General features: G+C 36.8%; 1 protein-coding gene across 1 annotated transcript; it reads right to left on the reverse strand.

Moving 5' to 3' along the window:
* Window positions 1-1,779: 1,779 nt before the first annotated feature.
* Window positions 1,780-17,156, reverse strand: thumpd3 (THUMP domain containing 3). Its single transcript, XM_014469062.2, has 10 exons — window positions 17,114-17,156; window positions 16,490-16,816; window positions 14,861-14,938; window positions 14,340-14,777; window positions 13,283-13,413; window positions 9,621-9,690; window positions 8,199-8,314; window positions 7,095-7,199; window positions 6,705-6,828; window positions 1,780-2,257 (listed from the first exon to the last, which is right to left on the reverse strand). The coding sequence occupies exons 2-10, from the start codon at window positions 16,736-16,738 to the stop codon at window positions 2,066-2,068; spliced, it is 1,503 nt and encodes a 500-aa protein (XP_014324548.1). The 5' UTR covers window positions 16,739-16,816; window positions 17,114-17,156; the 3' UTR covers window positions 1,780-2,065.
* Window positions 17,157-21,376: the final 4,220 nt, after the last annotated feature.

The following is a 21,376-nucleotide window of genomic DNA, read 5'->3' on the forward strand; positions in this document are numbered from 1 at the left end:
ATCAGATTTACGCAGAATTGCCCTCAAGTCATGTTTTTATGGATTCTGATTGTACGGATGTTTCTGTCTCAAAGTTTTGGGCTGTACTAATGTGATGTTCTCCATTGTGTTTAAATTGTGTGGTGTCTCATCAGTGTTGCTACATTCATCTCCTTCACTATTGGAGATGAGTGTCTCTTCGTTATTGCTGATGGAACAAGGTGTCGGCCAGTTATAAAACAATGACATGTCTGTTTTTAAATAAAAATTGCAGTCAGTAGACTAGAACTTAATCTTGAGAACTAATATTTGCATTTCATTTCTATTCTAGCACAAAAAAACTATACATGCTATTTCCTATTTTAGATAAGTAAGGATTACCTTTTTTTTCTCTTTATTATGTAACAGTAATAAAAAAAAAATTAATTCAGAATTAATTTCCTTACGTTTTTGTCATCTTTAAACTGTATGACTTCCATAAGGATTTCTTCCACACATTTCTCACAATAGCTTGCTGGTATTCTGACCCATTCCTCCTGACAGAACTGGTGTAAACAAGTTGGATTTGATGGCTGCTTTGCTTGCGCACAACCTTTCAGCTCTGTCTTTGTGACCAAGATCAAGGCTTTGTTGGCTTTAAGCCACTTGGTAATTAATTTTATGGGGCGGATATTATGATTGTCTATTTGACTCACCTATGCACAAGTTTTAACTCAGAGGCTGTCTTGAAATGTTGCTTCAATATTTCCACATAAATTGATTTTCTCACGATAAGGTGCATCAGTCCCTCTGGCAGGCAAACATAACAAATATAACAAACGTTACCGTTTCGTCAGACCTAAGGGGAAGTTTTCCAAAAGAAGAGAAAGGATTGTTGCCCCAAAGTGAGTTTGTCAACTGTAATCCAGTTTTGGGGGTATTGGATTCATCCTCACAGTATTGGATTCATCCTATTGCTTTTCCACCCATGTTACAACAGGTTTTGTGTCAGAATAAACGATGACGCTTCCTGACTAGCCTCAGTTGACATCTTCACAAGGCCTTTTGTGTTTGTTCTAGGTTTGATGCAATGGTGTTGGACTGAAACAGCTGGAATTTAGAACCCGTCTTTTTTCCTGTTGGGTATGACGGCTTTACATTCACAGGCTATTTATATTTGAACATAACTGTTTATTTATTGATTTCTCCATGATGTCACACAAGGAGTCGACGTGTTTGAGGTGTTGGCTTGAAACGCATTTACAGGTGTGCCTGCATTTGCCTGAAACAAGGTGAATGAACCAATCAGAAGGTTACAAACTGAAGGCACTCGTTCAAAAGAAGAAGTTCAGTTACCTTCGACTGAAGCATGTAGGATTGCCAAAGTTCTGGATGATTGAAAATCTACACCAGCATATCCTGACAAATAAAATCTTTTAGTAATCCTAATTTCCCAAATGAGGAGAGGTTTAGTTGGATTTAATGTCAAGAGTGAGGAAAGAAAACAACGTTTGTGTCCTTTTATTCTGTGTATGTAAATATCTGGTTTCAGAAATATTTTCTTGGATGTAAAAAATGTTTTAGAACTTGTTATTCAAAGTAACTAAACAAAGATTTCTACTTTTCAGCATGTTTTTAAAATTACACTTCTCCAACCTCAGCTGGGCAGAATCTGATTGAATTTATGTAAAAAGTCCTGTTCTATCACTTCCGATGTTTGATGAGCTGTTCTACATCTTTACACTTTGTCGTGATGAAATACTAACCTATTTAAATACATCCGTTGAAAACATACTGATGAAAATGATAGACAACTTCCTGTAAATGAACCTCAACGGATCTTTATTAATGAAATGGAAAACTTCAGATCCTGTTCAACTGGAACATCAGATCTGACGAGTCTGATGAAGACGACTCCTGTTACCTGAACACAACAAATGAAATCACTGCCAATTAAACCGCTTCAGTGCTGCTGAACATAAAAGCTTCCTTTCCAAAGTAAGAAAAAATAAAAATCTGTTTGGCATGCTTGAGAACAATTTGAGGTCATGTAAGCAGATTATCTTAACATCTCCTCATGTTACGCCACTTAAAGGTTGGATTAAAGTTAACAGAGTTCTTTGTCATCCCTTTCATCCTTCTGTGCGTCACCCCTCCCTCTTGATTCATGGACGTCCTCAGGAGCTTGGCCAAACACGGTTCCGGTCCGCTTGAGGAGGTAAACCCCGGCATGTAAACCCCCAACATTCACCCAAACAGTGTGCAGTTTCCTCCACAGACCTCCCATTCTTGAAATAGCCTGGAGGGGAAAAATAAATCTTGTCAGGGCAATCGAACACACGAAACATTTGCTTTATGTGAAAGAGGAGTTCTGCGTAGACAAATGTCAGAGGGGGAGGACAGGTCTTTCAATGAGGCTGAGTTTAACTTCAAGTACTTTAACTGCTGAGTGGTTATTTGAAGAGCATTTCACAATGAGCTGATTCATGTTTGGTTGTTTAGAGATGAGGAATATCTACGCAGACATAAAGGCTGCTGCCAAGAAGAAAAAAAACCTCAGCATTTCCTCTGTTAGAGTATAAAATCAATAAATACCTTGTGAAAGTACTGCTGTGATTTAAAGTTTCTATCTACCTGCAAAATAATATAATGCAACTTGTAACCTCAACAATATTTTGACGTAAGATTACTGTTGGTTACCTTTTGTAAACATCCTTTTTCCTACTCAGTATCAAAAGTAATATTGAACTGAAATACTTTAGTGTAAAGTGTGGAATTTATATAAATGTTATTATTTAGCATTACATTGTTTTGCTTCTTTAAATTCTTCATTTCCAATCATGTTAAAATGGCCGTTCTGTGAGAATCTGTTAAGGTTTGAAAAGCAGTGTTTGTGGGCATTTTCCATTCAATTTGACAAAGCCGAAACTACTTTGCAAAGCATAAAGGGCAAAGATTTCAATCTCTAGATGTGCAAAACTGATAAAGACAAGGCCTGAAACACTTGAAGCTGAAATTGCAGCGACTCAGCAGAAGAGAAAACTCACTATGTTTTAGAAATGTGTATCTTAAAAAAGGCACAAATTTCCTTTGAGTTCACTATTAAATACTTTGTTTTGGTCGATCACATTAAATCCAAATAAAATACAATGCCATTTGCGACTATAATGAAACAATACAAAGTTAAAAAAGATCAAATGTTAAATACTTTATGATTTTGCCAATGAAGTAGCAACCTATACCAAGTTATTTACCCTACATTTGCATCTATCTATTATCTGCACCCCCTTATCTAATGTTGGGGATGGTGGTAGGAGTGGGTTGTCGGTTCGGCCTCCGTCCGTCTCCATCTTTCTGTCCTAGGACCAGGTGCAAGGCAATCCAGTAGTTTGCCACCATCAGTGTGTGAATGTGTGCATGAATGACTGAATTCATAAATGTCAAAGGAAATGGGATCAGACAACCACACAATCTGACCAACAGCTAATCTACCATCTTAGCATCAACAATGTAAGATGGTGTTTTCAAACACAATCAACTTTTTAAGTGAAAAATGCTTTAAAAACAAGTGCCAACATTTCTTCACCGCGTATGTGAGAATCCAGACAGTAAAAGTTTTGTGGAGTCACAATCCTCTTCAGTCCTCAGGGTGAAATGTCAGGTTTGATACTCCAAAGGCAAATTTCCCCCGTGGGCTGATTTCTCGTTTATCAGGTGAAATCTTACTGGAAAGCACTCGACAAGCGTCATCAAGGCTTCATCGCCTGACAGGTGATGACAGAGGTCACCACCAGGTATTTCTAGTTTACCTTAACCCCTCTTTAGCCATGCACTGCTTTTCATTAAATTTGTTCAGGTTGAAACACATAGTAGGCTCTGACCTAGTAACACTAACTTGAACTGTCCCTCCCAGATTTATGAGCACAAATGTATGGAAGCAGTTTTGGTTAAAATGCCCTAAGACCTACTTTGTGTCGGTTAAAGGTGGAGCGCAACCTGTCAACAGTTCCTTAAGAATAAGATTGATCATGTTTATGCTGAAATCAAGGTTGGATGTGTTTATACAACAATGGTGGCTCTAATATTGCCTTTAAGACTCTCTTAAATCCTTGTGACTTTTGTTTAACAAGGTGTCTGCAGCATTCTACAGAGATTTAGTTTCATGATCCAAATCTCCTGATCATCTCAAATCTGCTTTATCAGTTGAGATCTGGTAACAGCGGAGGCTACAGGAGTGCATGATGAAAATACGCAGTAAGTGATATGTTGCATTATTTCTCTAGAAATAGCCTTCGGAAGACCGTAGTCTTAAAGGATGAGCATTGTAAGCGAAAATACTCAAATAAGATGTGGTGATTGGAGGCATAACAATATATGTCATGATAAAAACATGATGAGATAACATGATGAAACATGTTATCATCATCTCATGAAAACATGATGAGATATGATTGGTTGTTGTGTTAACAAGTAACTGGACAGGTGACTAAAAACCCACCTGTTTAGGATTGTATTTGAAACGTAATAATTTAAAAATTTATTGATGGAACCTGACTTAATGTCGTGTTTTGATTGTTGATTCTATGTTGTATTGTGTTTCTGTGTTTGATATGATGTAAAGCACTTTGAAATGCCTTGCTGCTGAAATGTGCTATACAAATAAAATTTGATTGATTGATTGATTGATTGATACCTAATAAAGTGGGCAGACGGTATAATAATTGTTGTTGTAAGTTAACATTGTTGCACTCTCCTTCACTGCCAAAGTCAGCAGACATCTAAATGATTTAATGTCTGTTAATTAATATTATGTAGCCATTAACTCTTCATTTTCCAGACCTTGAAAAGGGTTGTAAGGCTCTTCCTTACTTTGTGTCCTCTGTTCAGAATGTGTCCATTAGTGACCTCAAGTAGAAGGTCTCTTATCCTTTTAATAAGGAAGGACTTGTAAGATAAAATTCTTTTGGTGAATTTGCATTAACAAATTAGTGAATAAATCAACACATCAATGTTATTTGCCCTTCAGTGTAGCTGATCTTGGGTTATGTAAATTCACAATAACTTTGATTGTTATGATAAGAAGATGAACATGCTGCAAAGCCAAACTGAAACCTGGTCTGAACTTGACTTTAGAGCAAAGCTTTGTCTCTAAATGCCCAGCAACAAATATCCCCCTTATTGTTTTGCTGTCTGTTTTATCTGCAGGTGTTCTGCATGATTCAGTAAGTTAAGTTCCTTTTAAAGTGGATCTGTTATGCAAAATTCACATTTTGCATGTCTTTGAGCTTCTACTTGGGTGTCAACTGTTTTTAAAAACAGCTGAAGCGCAACAAAAAACAAACACCCAGCTGTTTTTGGCAATTAATTAATGTTTTTTGGTGACTGAAAAATTAATCGTTTTGAAAACCTCCCAACTGATAAGTCACAATAGACAGGTTACCTAACAACCGCAGCCAAGCCCAGCCTGTCACCTAGCAACCCAATCAGAGATCCAACACGTTTCGTCAGCTGGTTTTACTAATGTCCAATGGCTGCTGGAAAAGACAAGTGTTTTGTTGTTGACTTGCCATCCAGAAACTACTTGCTGCATTCTTGTTGGTTGTGCAGGAGGCTCTTCAGCATTTCAAAGATGTACAGTTGTATGACTGCGAATCGGTTTGCAGAAATTTTCATGAACAAGTGTAAATGCTGGCTCTGAGGGTTTGGAGAGCTGCAGTTTATTTGGATTTAAAGTGACAAGAGGTCCTAAAACAGTTCAATCTGAAAGTAGCTCAAAATAAACAGAACTGACCAGACTGAAACCTCATTAATTATCTGCTAAAAATGTAAAGAACATATTTTCTATAGCTCATAGTCCTATCCTAATCTGTTCAAAGAAGCATAATAGGTCACCTTTAAGACTGGGATGATTTAAATTTAAGACATACATGAAAAATAACCAAAGATACATTGATAACAAAAGTGAGTTCAATAATTTTGCCTACTTAAGTGGCTGTTATTTTGGATCTGGCACGATTCTGATTTCACACGTATAAATTATATCTTATAAATCTTATTGCATTTCAATAAAATATATTGAAGCGTATATCATCTGAGTGAAAAATGTATAAAAGTTCAAACAAACTTATCTTATCAAGTGATGATAATAATGTAGTTTCTACCATTTATCCAGGATCATAAGAGCAACTTCACTTTTGGGTACATCTGCTTTAAAAATGACTTCATAGAAAGAGGATTTATCTCCACTCACTTTTTTGTAGTATTCAGTGAAGCAGAATAATTAACTCTAAAAAACAGAATAACACTAAAAGGTTACAGACGCAACTTTTTAGTGTTTCAAAATTTAAGATAATCTGAAGACAGATCTGTTCAGTCAAAACTATCTGAGCTTAAGTCCAATCTTGGGGATCTGAATTTCAGGTTGCTTGTTTTTTTTTCTCTCTTTAGCAATCCTCAATGTAAGAGGATGTCAACACAAGCTCAACAGTGAGTGTATTTTCTGTGGGTTTGTTTGATGTAAACACAATTTGCAAACGGTTGTCACTGTCCTAGTATATCGGAGCATATCTGTGGGTTTGTATGTATATTAGGTTTGGCATTTGCATAAAACTAACCACACCTGTCACAACCTACTACCAGGAAGATTTGGCAAGACAGGACCTGCATTTATTTGTAACTTCCTGGAAAAATATAATTGTATTATCTGGAAAAAAATCTCACATACGCATTATAAACGCCATGGTTACCTTTGCAAAACACTTCTTGTCCTGCGTCAGGAGCACGGCCTTCCCCGAGTCTGGTCTGCAAACACGAGCCATTTCTCTGAGACAAGAAGGGTACAAGTCCCAGTTCTTTTTCCTGGACCCCATCCTTCAATCAGACACAAGAAAACAGTCACATGGTCATCTGCCTAGACTATATGCATCACAGCTGATTCTAGCTAACTTTACAGTGATGTAACAGAAATGCTTGCAGCCATGTTGAAACCCGAGTTCATATTTACACCAGTTAGCACTTAGTGCAACACCATTAAGGATCTTCTCTTCTGTGCCATATCTGTTCAAGAAACTATTAAAAGGCCACAATTACAATGCTAAATGGTTTCTTTTGTATAGTAACGTTAAATGTCACAATACCTCTTCCCAAAGGGCATGTCAGTGATGATGATGTCCACAGAACTGGTCCTTATGGGTAAATTACTTAGATCCCACTGCACTGTGTCAATAGGTAATCCAGATGGGCTGCGTGCAATAAAATATGAAAAAAAAGCATTAATTGTTATTAATTAATAAGACTGCATGCATCTCAAAAAAAGAGTAGATTATATTAGACATAAACAGTGAATTATATTTTCCTGACACTTTATTTACTGTTAGACATGTCTCCTCCACTTTTTATGAGTCTTAGCATCTCAGTTATATTCAAACTGGTAATTAAGTTTATTTAGACCGTAACCAATTAGCCGAAGGTACCATTGATGCCCAGACTGTGACAGTCCAACATCTGAGATATAATACTCTAATAAATATGCCATCCAAGCAGTTACTTGCAGCAGTCAAAGTGCAAGAAAGATTCAATATGCAGTGCAGTGATAAAATATCAAACAAAACACATTGAGCTTTGTGCTTTTAATGTGAAAAACTAAAACTGTTGTAGGGATATTAATACATTTGCAAAAAACTGAATGTTCATAGTTCTGCTTTATATTACAAAATAATTCTAAATGTTTGGTGAAACACAACTGCAGCAAATCGGTTAAAACTTGGGCCAGACTTACAAAACCCTTTACTGGGAAAGATTAACTGCCTGATTTAAAAACTAAGAGAGAACTAGAGCACAACAGTGCAGATCAGATGTTTCTTAAAAGGAACCCTGCTGAATACTTTTTCCAAGTGAAAATGTCATATGAAGGTGGACTCTTAAAGAGAGATTAAATTTACAACTCAAGCCAAGATTTTACTATTTCAAAATACTGGCTGACAAAGGGATTTTCAAAGGGTTACCAGGAAAATGCTGTTTGTTTGTTTTTTTTTTGGTGTAATACAAACATTTCTCAAGATTTCCTAAAAGGTGAAAACAAAATCCGAACCCGATGACAAAAAAAATGCTACCTGGCCTAAAGTCAACATTTCCATGGAAGATCTCCTGATAAGAATGAAAAGTCTCATGCGAACCACAGTTCAGCCTTTCAAAAATGAGAGCTTTTGTTGCAATATGTTCTCTGTGTGGGTCTCACCCACCTGCCTTTGTCCGCCCTCCTTTTCTGGATGTGACAAATGTTGTTGACTGTGCGATTAACTGCCATGTCATTGTTATCGCCCGCAATGTAGAAAGACTCGCTGAATTCAATAGCACCCTATGGAGAGAAGAACATAATGCCATTATCAGTAACATAAGGTGCAACATGATAGTGATGTTCCAGATGCATCAAGAACTCCAGAATAACAGAGTTCAAAACATAGATCTTTTGCTGATGCCTTAAATGATTAAAGGTATTTGTGGTAAGATGTAGGTCTTCTAACTATTTATTGGTAGTTAAAGGTTTTTGGTCAAATCCTGCTGGGGAATGATTCTGTGTTGATATTGTGCTTTTCCTCGCTTCATGTAGACTTTGGGACATTTCCCCCCAAAAAATCTAAATTGACTTTTATCTGAAAAGAGGATTTTGGGACACTGACAGTCCTGTTTTATTTCTTCAAAGTCCAGGTAAGAAGCTTCTGATTGTGTCTCTAGTTCAGGAGTGTGGTGAACCACAAGTCAGCCTTTCAAAAATTAAAGCTTTTGCTGCAATACAACAAAGGCTTGCATTGCAACAAGCTTTTGTTGCAATAGCTTGTTGCAATACAACAACTGCTGCTGAGTAACTTGTGCAGCAGCAGCAGCAGCAGTTTACCACCGTGTCTCATAACTGCTTAAAAATAAAAAATAACAGTATAGTGAAATATTCAAAAGAAATTCAGCTTGGGAACCAGTGCCACATGACCCACTATTGGCTGACATTTGTGAAATAGCCGATCACAGAGTGCTGTTTATTTTCTTTGGCTGATTGGTTGGATCCCCAAGAGCAGAGAAAATGAAAAGTATAGATATATTTGCTTCTGCTGTACTGCTAAGATAGTATTTAAACTATTAAAATAGGAAATTACAAGTGTTCTTAGAGGAGTTCTCAAGTAAAACCAGTTAATACTGGGGATCCACTGTATAAACAGACCAACACAAATAATAAAAAAAACTTTCTTGACCTTCAGTAACAACTCTATGAAATTAAACTACAAGAATAAATTAACTTAACTTGACAAAATCCTGTGCTGTTTAAGAGTTTTAAATTAAATTTTATAAATTCAGTGTTTGACTGAAACATAAATGGTAAATAATCTGAGCAGCAAGACGTTAGTGGATAAAATGTAGCTCATTTAGACAGGTAAACTCTGACGTTTTCCTTCACTCCTCATCTCTTCATGTTTACAACTGCCTCCTCCATAACAACTATCAGAAACTCAGAAAAATGGCATCATGCATGCAGAGATGTTTTGTGTTGTGTTTCTATAGCTTTATGCGGTGTTGTAGCAATAAGCAGTAAATCACACCCATTCTGAATGGGTGTAGGGCTGAATTTGGTGGAGTAAGATGATGTAATGTAGGGCTGCTGAGTTGTTCCTCACCTCCAGTGGTATGGCTCCGGTCCCGCACATAGGATCAAGGATTATATCAGATTCCTGAGGTTTACACAGCCTGCCAACACACATCAGAGGACAATACAGCACAATTATGATTTACTTTCTCTTGTTTATTATGTAACTAACAGCATATGGAATTATTCAGCTGTCCTATATCGCTAAGTCTTTAAATTTCACATTGTGTGGACTGTTTTCTTCTGTAATGGGACATATATTAGTCCAGGATATCATAAACAAGCAAAAACAAATAGAGTTAAGATCAGACGTACAAGCCAACGGATCAAAGCACACAAACTCTGAATATTTCCACGGAAACAACCATAATAAAAAGTGTTCATACTTGTATTGCTTCCAAAAGAATAAAAACAAACTATACACAAAGAGGGAGAAAATCAAGTTTCACTAATGTGCTGAATTTTAACATGGGAGCTGGGTCTGGATTTTCACATCCTTCAACAGCTTTGCGACCAACTTCGAGGCCTTAGATCATTATTTTGAACCAGCAGCGGCATAACCAGCAGATGGATTTAAATCATTCTTCAAATTACTAACATACCGCTCATTTTTTGGTGATCCAATGAACACAAACATGGTTTCTAGTGCCTGAAGCAGGAAAACACACCACAGTCCGATGCTTTCATCTTCATGTTTAAAAGTGGGAATTAAGTTTTTAGGGTTGAAGGCCTCTTCCTTCCTACTCCAAACAAAATACATCTTTGTGCTCAAAAACTCAGTTTAGTCTCATCAGACCAAAGAACAGACTTCCAAATGAATCACCAAGTTGCAAATGTTCACAGGCATTTATGTACAGTTATTTTAGCAATGGAGTTTTGGAGTCTGCCATGGTGGAGAGCTTTCACAACTGTCTTTCTCGACACATCAACTCCAGAAGAGATGAGCTCATTAACAATCAGCTTGGCAGAAATCCAGGGATCATTGATGACATCTCTGGTTAATTTTCTCTCCAAAGTTTTTAAAATATTGCTCTTACAGCCACACCCAGGTTTGTTAGCAACATAATTTGTCTCCTGATGCTTTTGGAATGATTCATCATACAGCTTTTCTAGACATCATGAAACATTTGGGAATTACCTCATCCTCATGATAGACATCTATCATCCTCTTTCTGAGATCCAGACTAATTTAATTGTGTTTAGTATGATGAATTGGCTTCTTACCAAAAGTGTCAGAGTAGGCCAATTGTTCACGTGTCACTGGACCTGCTAGCTGGAGTTCCTTCTGTTAGATTCAACACTGACTGATTACTCAGGAGTGGTGTGAAAGTTAATTGGATGTTCAGATTTGTCTTGGAAGTAAAGAAAACACAGGACTAAGTAGTTTTGGCCTTGTCATTTTTTCAGCACATCAGTGAAATATTAGTGTTGCACTGATTGCAGTTTTCTGGCTGATTGTCAATTACCAATCTCTAAAATTGGTAACTAGCAATCCAATCAGTTTATATGTCGCTAAAGTCACTGAGTTGTCAACAGCGGAGTGACTATTGTTAACTGCAAACATGCAGACGTGACCTGGTTTACCTGTCTATCAGTCAAACCTCTCTCACGGGAGAGCGAAAGAGGACAGTGGTTGATTTTTAGACCTTTACTGAGATTGATCAAATTAGCGGATAAGATCGGCTTCACTTGTAAATATCAGCTGATCGCAGATCTCCCAACCTTAAGGAAATCCGCGCCAATAAATCGGTCCACCCCTGTAAAATGTATTGATCAAACTTTGTGGAGATTTTGTCTGTTCTTTTGGGATCAATGCACGAATGAGCAGTTGTGGTTCTGGAGTTTTCATAAAAACATTAAGAGTTTTAAGGGATGTTTTTAATTGGTCCATACTTTCATATTAGTATTTAAATGACCTCATATAACTTGTTTTAAAGGAAAAATCCTGTTTTCTCACTGCAGAAAAATTTTGCCTGTGAACCTGCTGGGGCTATTCTTTTGTTGTTTCAGTTGCCTTGCAGCTTACAAAGTCTTTTGTTTGTTTTTAATTAATGGCTCTTTTATATCAGCTGTAGGTGGGGAAGCGCTTGCAGGTCTCTGCGATAGCGGTGTGAAAGGGTGTACCCCACCAACCTTTCGAAAAGTTTTTGTTCCAGCTCTGCCAACAGAAACAAGTTTGTCTTCCAAGAAGACAGAATGTGATCAACAGAAGGCGGTTCTGGTATTAAACACTCTGGCCCCACAACAGTTTGTTCTCTGTGATTTTCCAACAATGGTTGTGTCTAAAACTGCTGCCAGTTAAAACATTTTTGCTTGTCAGTTTCTTGAAGGCAATTAAAACGGCAAGCCTGAAAAACGTGCATCCCATTCATAGCATCATTGTGTACTGTCCCTCTTTGTTATCTGCTCATCACATTGTTTACACTCTGCTAGAGGACGTCACGTGACGACACGTGTAGCTGCTAAATTTACCAGACAAATCTGAAAAGGGTCTTTTGAATCACAGACTCACTGAACTGGTAAATTGTTTTTAATTATTATTTTTTTAAAGCAGCTAGAATGACACAATAAATGTCAAGCATAAAGGCTTGTGACAATCATGTGTTCAAAGCTTTCAAATATATTTTTAGCCACTCTTCAAAATGGGAAAGACAACCTGACAACGTCCAGAAAACAGGCTTAGCTACTTAGCTCATTATTAGAGAACTGCATCAATGAGAGATATCTTGGAGTCACTAAGTCTCCATAGCAACCATTATATGCCATCTACAAGCCAGTCGTTCGTTTGAGAGGCATCCCTCATGTTGAAAACAAAAACATGTAGAGTTTGCTAAACTCACTGGAAATGTGTTCCAATGAGACTTTCAGCAATAGACGATCCAGATGGGAACGACATGAAACAAAGGATGAATATGTGGAAAAGCTCCTTATTCCACTTTTAAGAGAACTGTAGAGAACCCGTGAAGCTACAGAAAGTCTGTTTCTCTTTCTCTACATCTTATTTAAGCGCAAAACCTCACAAACTCTTCTACGATTAAACTCCTACAATAAAATTCACAAAATGTGCAAAGAAAACTCCTTGCTACCTGAACTAGCAACAATAATTGCATACATGGATTTAAATTCAGTTTTTCACTGCCTACAAGATTATTTAAGCATAATGTTGACTCTAAATATAGAAATGCAAGTTTTACAGTCCTCAGCTGTAAGAAGAACGTTTTATCCAAACATAGGGCATGTAATAAAAGACTGACTATACCCAAATAAAACAAGTGTAATTGTGCAAAAACACATCAAAATACCTAAACCATAACGTGTCCTACAGAACATAAGATGTTGCTTAACTAAAAGATTTAAGCAACTATTTTGAAAACAGTACATAGTTCCCATAGTAGATACTCACAATACCCTCATCTTGATACTGATCTTCATGGAAATTGTAAGTCAATATAACAGTCACCTGACTATTTTGTTACACTACCTAAAAAAGCAATGAGCGTTGACGTACAAAAAAACATTTCTTTTGTTCTCCAGAAAAACACACTGGTTCCACCTGTATTCATTCAGAGCAGAAATATGAAGTCAACCTACACAGCTATTCTTTCCCACAACATGCCTGACTGTATAAAGAAGGCAAAAAAAGAAAACATTAAACTTTATGAGGGCCTTCAGATCCTGAAAAACAAGAGTCACCTGAGCATGCCGTAGCACAAGGTGGAACGCAGAGTAGTGGGTCCAAAGTGACTGATGTTCCTCCTGTGAAGACTCTCCTCTGTGAGGGCAATCCCAATCACTACCTCATCATTATGGATGTTGAGCAAAACCTGCAACAGAAGATTATGCTGTTTTACAGAAAGTTGGGAGATTCTACAAAGTAGGAAAAATACAATATTGTAAAAATAATAAAAATCTGAATAACTGCACAGCCCTAGGTTAACTCATTATAAACAAATCACAGTTCTTTTCTTAAGCGGTCTTCCATTACTTTTGCTACCGTAGTTACATGATGGTCCCCAACAAAGATCTTTTAAATCCAGACAGGGTGTTGGTTTATTAAGTCTCAGACAATATTTACTTTACTTTTATCATTACTGATTTACTTTTTAGCAAATGCTATACACTGATGATGTTTGTGCTTCAAACATCATCAGTGTATGATGTTTGAAGCACAAACATCATACACTGATGTTAGCACAGTAAAGTTAGCACTCTTCATAACTTTTGGCTGACTTCTCAATTGTCCTTTTTCCTTCATGATTTTTTTTCCCCACATTTCTAAATTTTGGTCAAGGAAATGAGTGTAATTATTGTAAGCAACAAGTCTGAACACAGTTGAAAAGAGAAATGCTGTAATGACACATGTTCTATAAGAAGGGGAATTGTCTTCATTCAACATGTTAACCAGCAACATAAGGTTTAGGGGCTGCGGTGGGAATTTAGAATAATAGGAACAACAAAAATTTAAATCGATTTTATAACTTTGAATCTAAAGGACAACCAAATAAATCTTCAGCAACTTTCTACATCACAAACGTCACTGCAGAGATATTCATGTTTCTCTCCAGGAAAAAAAAAAAAAAAAATCTAAAAGGAAAATGTCACCTAATATTATTATGATAAGATCTTTAGAAACTCCCTAAAGTAAGTATGTGCTAATCCCTTGAGCATTTACCTCAGCGAGCAGAGCTTTTCTTGGCTTGGGTGCTGTAATTTAATAAGCTCTCGGTTCAGTCTGAACAAGCGTGCCTACCTCTATGTCAAACTTTGTCATGTCTGCTTTCCACTGGAAGAATTCCTGCACAGCCCCACCAAAGTCTCTGGCTGCCTCGTTAGAAGAAAAGCTGTGTTTGTCCCCGGCCCTGTTGCACGTCACACGAAACTTGATGAGTTTGACCTCTGGGGCAGTGTCCTCCAAGTCCTGCTGGCACGTTTCTGAGTCAGGCGTGACCTCTGCCTTTGCGTCATCATCGTCTGGAGACGTCACCTGAGGTAACTCATGCTGCTGGGTCTCAGCAGCAGCAGCAGCAGGAACTTCCCTGGGCTCAGCATTAGATTTTGCTCTTGTAGCATTTCCAGCTTTGCGGTGGCCCTTCTTCTTTTTTAGAGTTCTGTTGAGTCTCCAAACCTCTAAAGCGTTAGTCCAGGGAAGTTTGGAGGCAAGCTCCTGCAACTCATTCAGCGTCTCCTCCTGTACAAACCAACAAGCTTGGTTAATAAGATAATAATTAATATGTACTTTAAACAGAGAGAGCAGAGTTGAGACAGGCTCACCTTAGATTCTTTGAACTGGTAATGGTCATACTCTGCAACCACAACACACAGGTTGTCAACGGAGCGCAAAAGATGAACCTGTAACAAAGAATAAAGTCATTTAGACACTGTACAATAATGACATGCACTGATCTTCAAAACAACGTCAATGTAAAAAGTCAAAAGTAAATGCAGGAATACAAGAGGTTGAAAGAGGTTGATGGTAATCTGCCATGAAAAAGGTTAGGATAGTAGGGACATCTCTGGCCCATAGGTCCCTTCAGGTGACCCCATAGATTTTCTGGTTGATGTAATGCTGAACTCTGGCTAGCTCATTCCAACATTTTATTGATTTGGCCTCACTGTGATGATAAAAAATCCAATTCCTCTTCATCTGGAGAAATCTGAATGATTGCAGTCAACCCTTGTTGGTTTTTGGAACCGTTTGTAATTTCATTCACCTCAACAAAAATCCTAGTTGTATTTGAAGAAAACTGGCATGATGCTGTAGACACCATGTTCGGATTTTGGTGTTGTTTTAGTGCCAAACATTGAAACTGTTTTCTTAAACATAAAGTCTGAATGTTTTCTTTGGAAGAAAAGGCTTTGTTTCTGCAGCCTACATGTTAGAAAAACCGGTGGTGAAAGGAAGAGATTGTTCTTGTGTGTTGACTCAACCAATTCTTTTGGGAAGTACCTGCCCTTCCTTCAGGGTTGCTGTCTTGGCAGATGTTTGCAAGAAATTACAAGGTGCTTTAGGAAAGAATTATTTTAAGGTTGGCCACACTAGTGCAGCCAGGTTATTTCAGCGTTTTTAAAATATTTCACATTCCTTAATACATTTATTTTCAAGTTAAGGTGTACAGGTTACATGGAACTAGAAGTTGACAAATACCAAATAAAAAGACACAATTTTTTTCTCACTGTATGAAGTCAAATCTGATACATCTTCTCTTGTTTAAGGTGGATTAGAACTACCAAAATTCTTACTATTTGCAAATACTACAGTATTGAGAGAAAGAATACGTCAGCAATTTATTTATTAGTGTCTGTTTAACCGTTAAGCAACTATTGAATAAACACAGAAGCAAAAAAGAAGCAGTCATTGACTGTCTTAAATGAAAATACAACCTCCAAAATAACTCTGCTTAGGGCTTCATTCAATCCGGCCCAGCTCTGCTTTTATCTAAATGATGCATAGTTCAAAGGTAATACACTGCAGAAAGTCCCCTTTCAAAAACCAGAAAAGACGTACAAAAACACGGTAAATATTACTTAAAATATAAAAAATGATCTACCAACAAAGCAAGAACATTGGTATTGTCTAGATTTTCCAAAACAATAAAAAATGTCTAACCAAAATGAGCCCACAAATATCGTAAAACTAGTATATTTTAATATATAATAACAAGACCTTCTTTACTTATACAAATAAGATACATGAACTTAAGAAAATGTTCCTTGATAATAATTTCTTGAAACCAGCACATGCTAAAGAAAACATTGAAAGTTTAAAAATAAATCACATATTGGACTGGAAAAAAAACACTTTAAAATATTATTAGGAAGTATTTTATGTTTTAATGCACATGTTTGCACACTAGAAATTGAACTGTATATTGAATGAGCAAGGCGAGGAAAACGCTTTACCTGGAAGAGTCTGTCGGTAGTGATGGGGAAATATATGCGACCCCGATCTTTGCTAATTCGAGCATCGACTCCAATCTTCTCCTTGACCTCCTCTGCAGCAGTGTGCTCAAACCCGGTGGGCACGGTTGCTCCGACGGTGACGGTAATGATGGTTCCACTGGTGGGGTCAGTCTCAGTGGATAATGAAGAGGTGGGTGCCTCCACTGTGTCAGAGGTCTGCTCTGCAGCCTCATCTGCCTGAGAGGACATCCTGGGTAGGGAAGGGTCTGTGGTCTGCTTCTGTCCAGACACGGTGTCAATGCGATCAAAGTGACAGGTGGGGACAAGCTAAACATCAACACAAACACAATAAATAACCAGTTACTGCTGTTTATTTTAAAGATGGGAAAGATGAAGCAGCCATAGCAACCCTGCAGGTCTATAAATCTGCCATTAACTTAGCTGGCTAACGTTAGCTTCAATGAATAATAAGTTGTTTATTTACTAAAGGTGAAGAAACACACGCTAACTATAGGTATTTTATGTTAAACCTTTATCACACATTTATGTTTTTACAATGAATCCAGCGACTGAACTATAAAGCCGATATGTTTAAAAGCTCTGCAGCTCTGGAGTAAAACCAACCTGCAACACACGCGGCAACAGCGAGCTGCTTCCGGTTAGCAACAAGTAGCTCCACTTCCGGTTGAATATTTTCAAAATAAACGAACCGCGTCCAATATTTGCTTTGACAGTCAGGAGAGAGAGAGAGAGTTGTTGATGTTGCTGAGGTGCTGTTAATGTCAGATTAATTATCTGGCATTGTTAGTCCAGGCCCGTTTACAATAACCATGCAGGACAAAAACATTTGTGTGTACCTTTCATTTTGAGACCCATAAATTACAAAATCTGATTTGTGGTTTCTTATTTATTTTTGCAGTTATTTACAGTTTTGTCATTATAGTGACAACTTGCACTAAGGGTTTGTACTAAATGAAACAAAAATTATCTTTTCTATCATTTCATCTCATGACAGCTCGATTTTTTGTGATCAAGGAATGATTTTTATTCCACAAGATGAATGAACTTAGATTCCAGTTTCAGTGCTTTCTTTCTTTAAATAAAGGAGTGATTATCCCAATTTAATGACAGAATAGGTAGTTTTAAAACTGGAAAAAAGGCTCTTTTCAACTATTATTCAACATGTCACTCTTATGAAAGTAATTTGTAGTCTCAGGTTTAATGATCAACATTTATACACATATAGTTTCTTACATTAAACGTCACTCCAAAATAAAAAAAATTAAATCAAATTGAACTAATTAAAAATAATAATTACTCTATCTATCTATCTATCTATCTATCTATCTATCTATCTATCTATCTATCTATCTATCTATCTATCTATCTATCTATCTATCTATCTATCTATCTATCTATCTATCTATCTATCTATCTATCTATCTATATGACAGAAACTGTTAAGGGTCTAATGTCATTAATTTCATGTAAAAATTCGTTATTTTAATTAATAGCGTTTTGTTTTGAAGTGCTAACTGTATGACTACTAGTAAATCTATGCATCTTTATTATAAAATGACAGAGATTGCTGTGATTGGATGGAGTGGGTCACTGGAGGTTCGAGATTGGTTGTCAGTGTTTAAGTGGGTGGGACTTGTCGCTCTATAGTTTGAAATCGACGGTCACCGGCGCGACTCACCTAAATGACCAGCAGATGGCGACATGGTACAATACTCTGAGCAGAGAACAAGGTCAGTGAAACAAAAACAAATAATTTAAACACTTAATTTGATCAAGCAGAAAATATATTTATTTATAATATATATATTAAAAGGATGAGCTAATTTTATGTAAATTATTAGTCTCTAAATTATTAATAAGAATCTAGACGATGTTCTTCTTTTCTCTTCAGATTAAAATAAATAATAACATTGTTGTATTCTCTTTTTAACTATATTAGGATAGCAGAACAGCAATTTCTTCACATTTGACATTATATATTTTTGATTATTCTGCACTAAAAATCTGTACTGTTAATATTTGAATGAAAAATATATCAAAGTAATTACTCATGATGACAATACACAGTTACATTTTGCCTCTAAACATGCTTTACATCCATACCATATCATCACTACTGATTTAATATTTTCTTAATTAGCATTGCCAATCTTCCTGACCAGTACAGACATCTCCGTGTAGCCCCTCATAATCTCCTATTTTCATTTATCATTCATGATTAATGAAGTTTATTCTCAAGGTGACAGTAAGAATAACAGTCTTCTCCTGTGTGTCAAATTTTCTGTGTGTGATTAATGGCTTCTGTAGGTAGGGACAAGTAAAGAGCTATTCTGACCATTAAAGTAATATCTATGTATCTTCAGCAAAAACTAAGGCTGATGTTAATGCTTTACCATCACACATGCTATACTTTTGAAAGACTTTTTCGTTGTTGTTTTCTAACTTTCAGTTATAGGTCAACTGATTAGTAAGCGTGAAGTCTGAGACAAGTGGGTGTTTGCTCATGACGAGGAGCGAGCAGAGCAGATGGCCAGTGTTGCACAGAGTACATCTACTTCCTGCAGAAAACTTTTGACCGCTTAATGATGCTATTAGGTATGCAATGACAAGATCAAATGCATAAATAATGCATGTATTTGTTCTATGAGAGGATGAGTAGCAAGCAATGCTAATTTGTTCATTTCTACATGTTAATTTGTGCTACTTGGAGAAGAAAAAAATCTAAAGCAGTATTTTCAATGTAAACTGTGAGAAATTAAATTACTGTGCAACACAAGCAGGATTGTAGGATGCTCCTATCATCACCTGCATAAAAATGTGCCTTGCTGCCTAAGGAGTGGCATATATATGCAAAACTAAAGTAAAGGTGTTTTTAAAGTGAATATTCTTCACTGCAGCAAATTATAAGAAAAAAAATACGTGATCAAATGACAATCATCAGAGCCTTTGTTGCCCTTCACTGTTGACAAAGAAGACAAAGCACTGAGTCATATCATCGTATTAAGCTAACAAACAAAACCTATATTTGCTCAGAGACATGTGGGAGATGTGAGAAACAGCTTGGAAGGAGACTATCCTTTGACGCTGAGAGCATGTACATGAGCTCAGATGACAGATGATTATAGTCTTATACAATAACTTTATAAAGATCCAAACAAAAAGTTACACATTTCTGTAAAAAATTGCTTGTAAATATTTCCAACCAGAGACTTTCTCTGCTGATGTAAAGTCAGCTTTCTCCTCATATAGAGTTTTGCATGTAGGTCTCCTTTCCTAGCCTGTCATGTTTTCTCTGAGATGTTAAAAGGGTGGGATTTTGTTTTGTAACCTAATGCTGCTGTAGCATTCTCTACCCTATATAGCTATCTCTTAGGCATGTTGCTTGGTCTTCCCAATACTGTTTGTTCACAATCAAACTTCTGAGGCCTTCACTAAAAAATCTGTATTTAGAATGAGATTAAATTGTACAAGGAAGGACTCTGTTAACTTATTATATGGCTCCTGAGCGCAGTTTGTGCCACTGTCACATTAAAGGGGCCTTAATGACATTTCATGGCACACTTTTGAGATTTTATTTGTAAAACATTTTTAAAAACAATTCTTTTCTCTTACAATTTGTGTTTATCTGTCACATAATGATGTCACAATCAAAGTTTGGATGCACAAACTGTGAAAACGAAGTAGATGTAGGGATAAAAAAATACATGAAGGAAGAAATCCATGTAATTCAAGAGAAATCCAAGTAATTTAATAAATCATTATGAATAAAAAATTAAAGAGAGCCCTAATAAATAAGTACACCGATTAAGCTAAATTATGAGACTTAGATCAAAATGCTGACATCATCCATATCATATGTAGATTTTTTTAACTGAATTTTAAATTTGTTGTTGTTTTAACTGTGGGGAGTATATTTACAATATTGTTATTTATAATGAGAAAGTTATGAATTAATTCCTAATTTTTCCAGTTTCATTCCTCAATAAAATCCTCCAGTAATAGACAACAATATAACTGAGATCAGCATGCACCAAACTGAGCTTGTGTCAGCATCTTGTCTTCAGTCCTGTAGTTCTGATTTTTAAGAAACTAAGTAATAAAGTTCACAACAGTGATACAGCAGCACATACCCGTCCCGTGTTTGTTATTAAATTCCTATTATCACAACCCAGCTACAAGTAAAACCTAGATGCTTGGAAATCTCTCCTCCTTCCTTCACATGGAGTCTTCTGATCATGACATGCTGGCTGTGTCAGGATCCCCACTGGTATATATTTCAAACTAAAGCAGGTGCAATTAAGGCGTTGACACTTATAATAGTTGCATCAACACCTTTGGAGGAGCTCCTTCGCTCACAGTCCTTCGACTGTGATTTACACAGTCATGCAGTCTGTGTAAATCACTGTTACAATCTAGTAGGATGCGATGTACAATATCTGTAGCCATGGCAACAACAACTGAAATTCTTTTTTTTTCAAAACTCAGCGATGATGAAAATTTCAGTTACCATCTCAGGACAAAGTCAAACACAAGAAAAAAAAATCTGAAACTGTAATTTGAAACTTGTCTGTTTCATTTGTTGTGTGAGGTCATTTTCAGCTACTCAGAAGATCTAAGCCATGCGGAACAAGGACGACAGAGTGGTAAACACAAACAAAACCAGAATGCAATCGCACTGGCCTCTGTCACAAGTGACATGTCCTCTCTGCCCCTCTTCGCGGGCCAGTCGTGTTTCCGATACACAAAGTCTGACAAACAACTTACGGCTCACCGCTGGAACCACAAAGATACACAAAGACTCTGCAGGCTGCTGTGTGATTCATGCAGACAAACACAAGACGAGACTTTGTCTCTAATCCACTGTCA

This window comes from Xiphophorus maculatus, chromosome 20, assembly GCF_002775205.1.
Source record: "Xiphophorus maculatus strain JP 163 A chromosome 20, X_maculatus-5.0-male, whole genome shotgun sequence".
Lineage (NCBI taxonomy): Eukaryota > Metazoa > Chordata > Actinopteri > Cyprinodontiformes > Poeciliidae > Xiphophorus > Xiphophorus maculatus.

Excerpts from the sequence above, each read along its gene's own strand:
- thumpd3 (XM_014469062.2), bottom strand. The coding sequence starts at position 16,738 with ATGTCCTCTCAGGCAGATGAGGCTGCAGAGCAGACCTCTGACACAGTG. Across the intron at positions 8,315-9,620 it reads CCGGAGCCATACCACTGGAG|GGTGCTATTGAATTCAGCGA; the intron begins GTGAGGAACAAC and ends TTCTCTCCATAG. Across the intron at positions 6,829-7,094 it reads GACATGCCCTTTGGGAAGAG|GATGGGGTCCAGGAAAAAGA; the intron begins GTATTGTGACAT and ends GTCTGATTGAAG.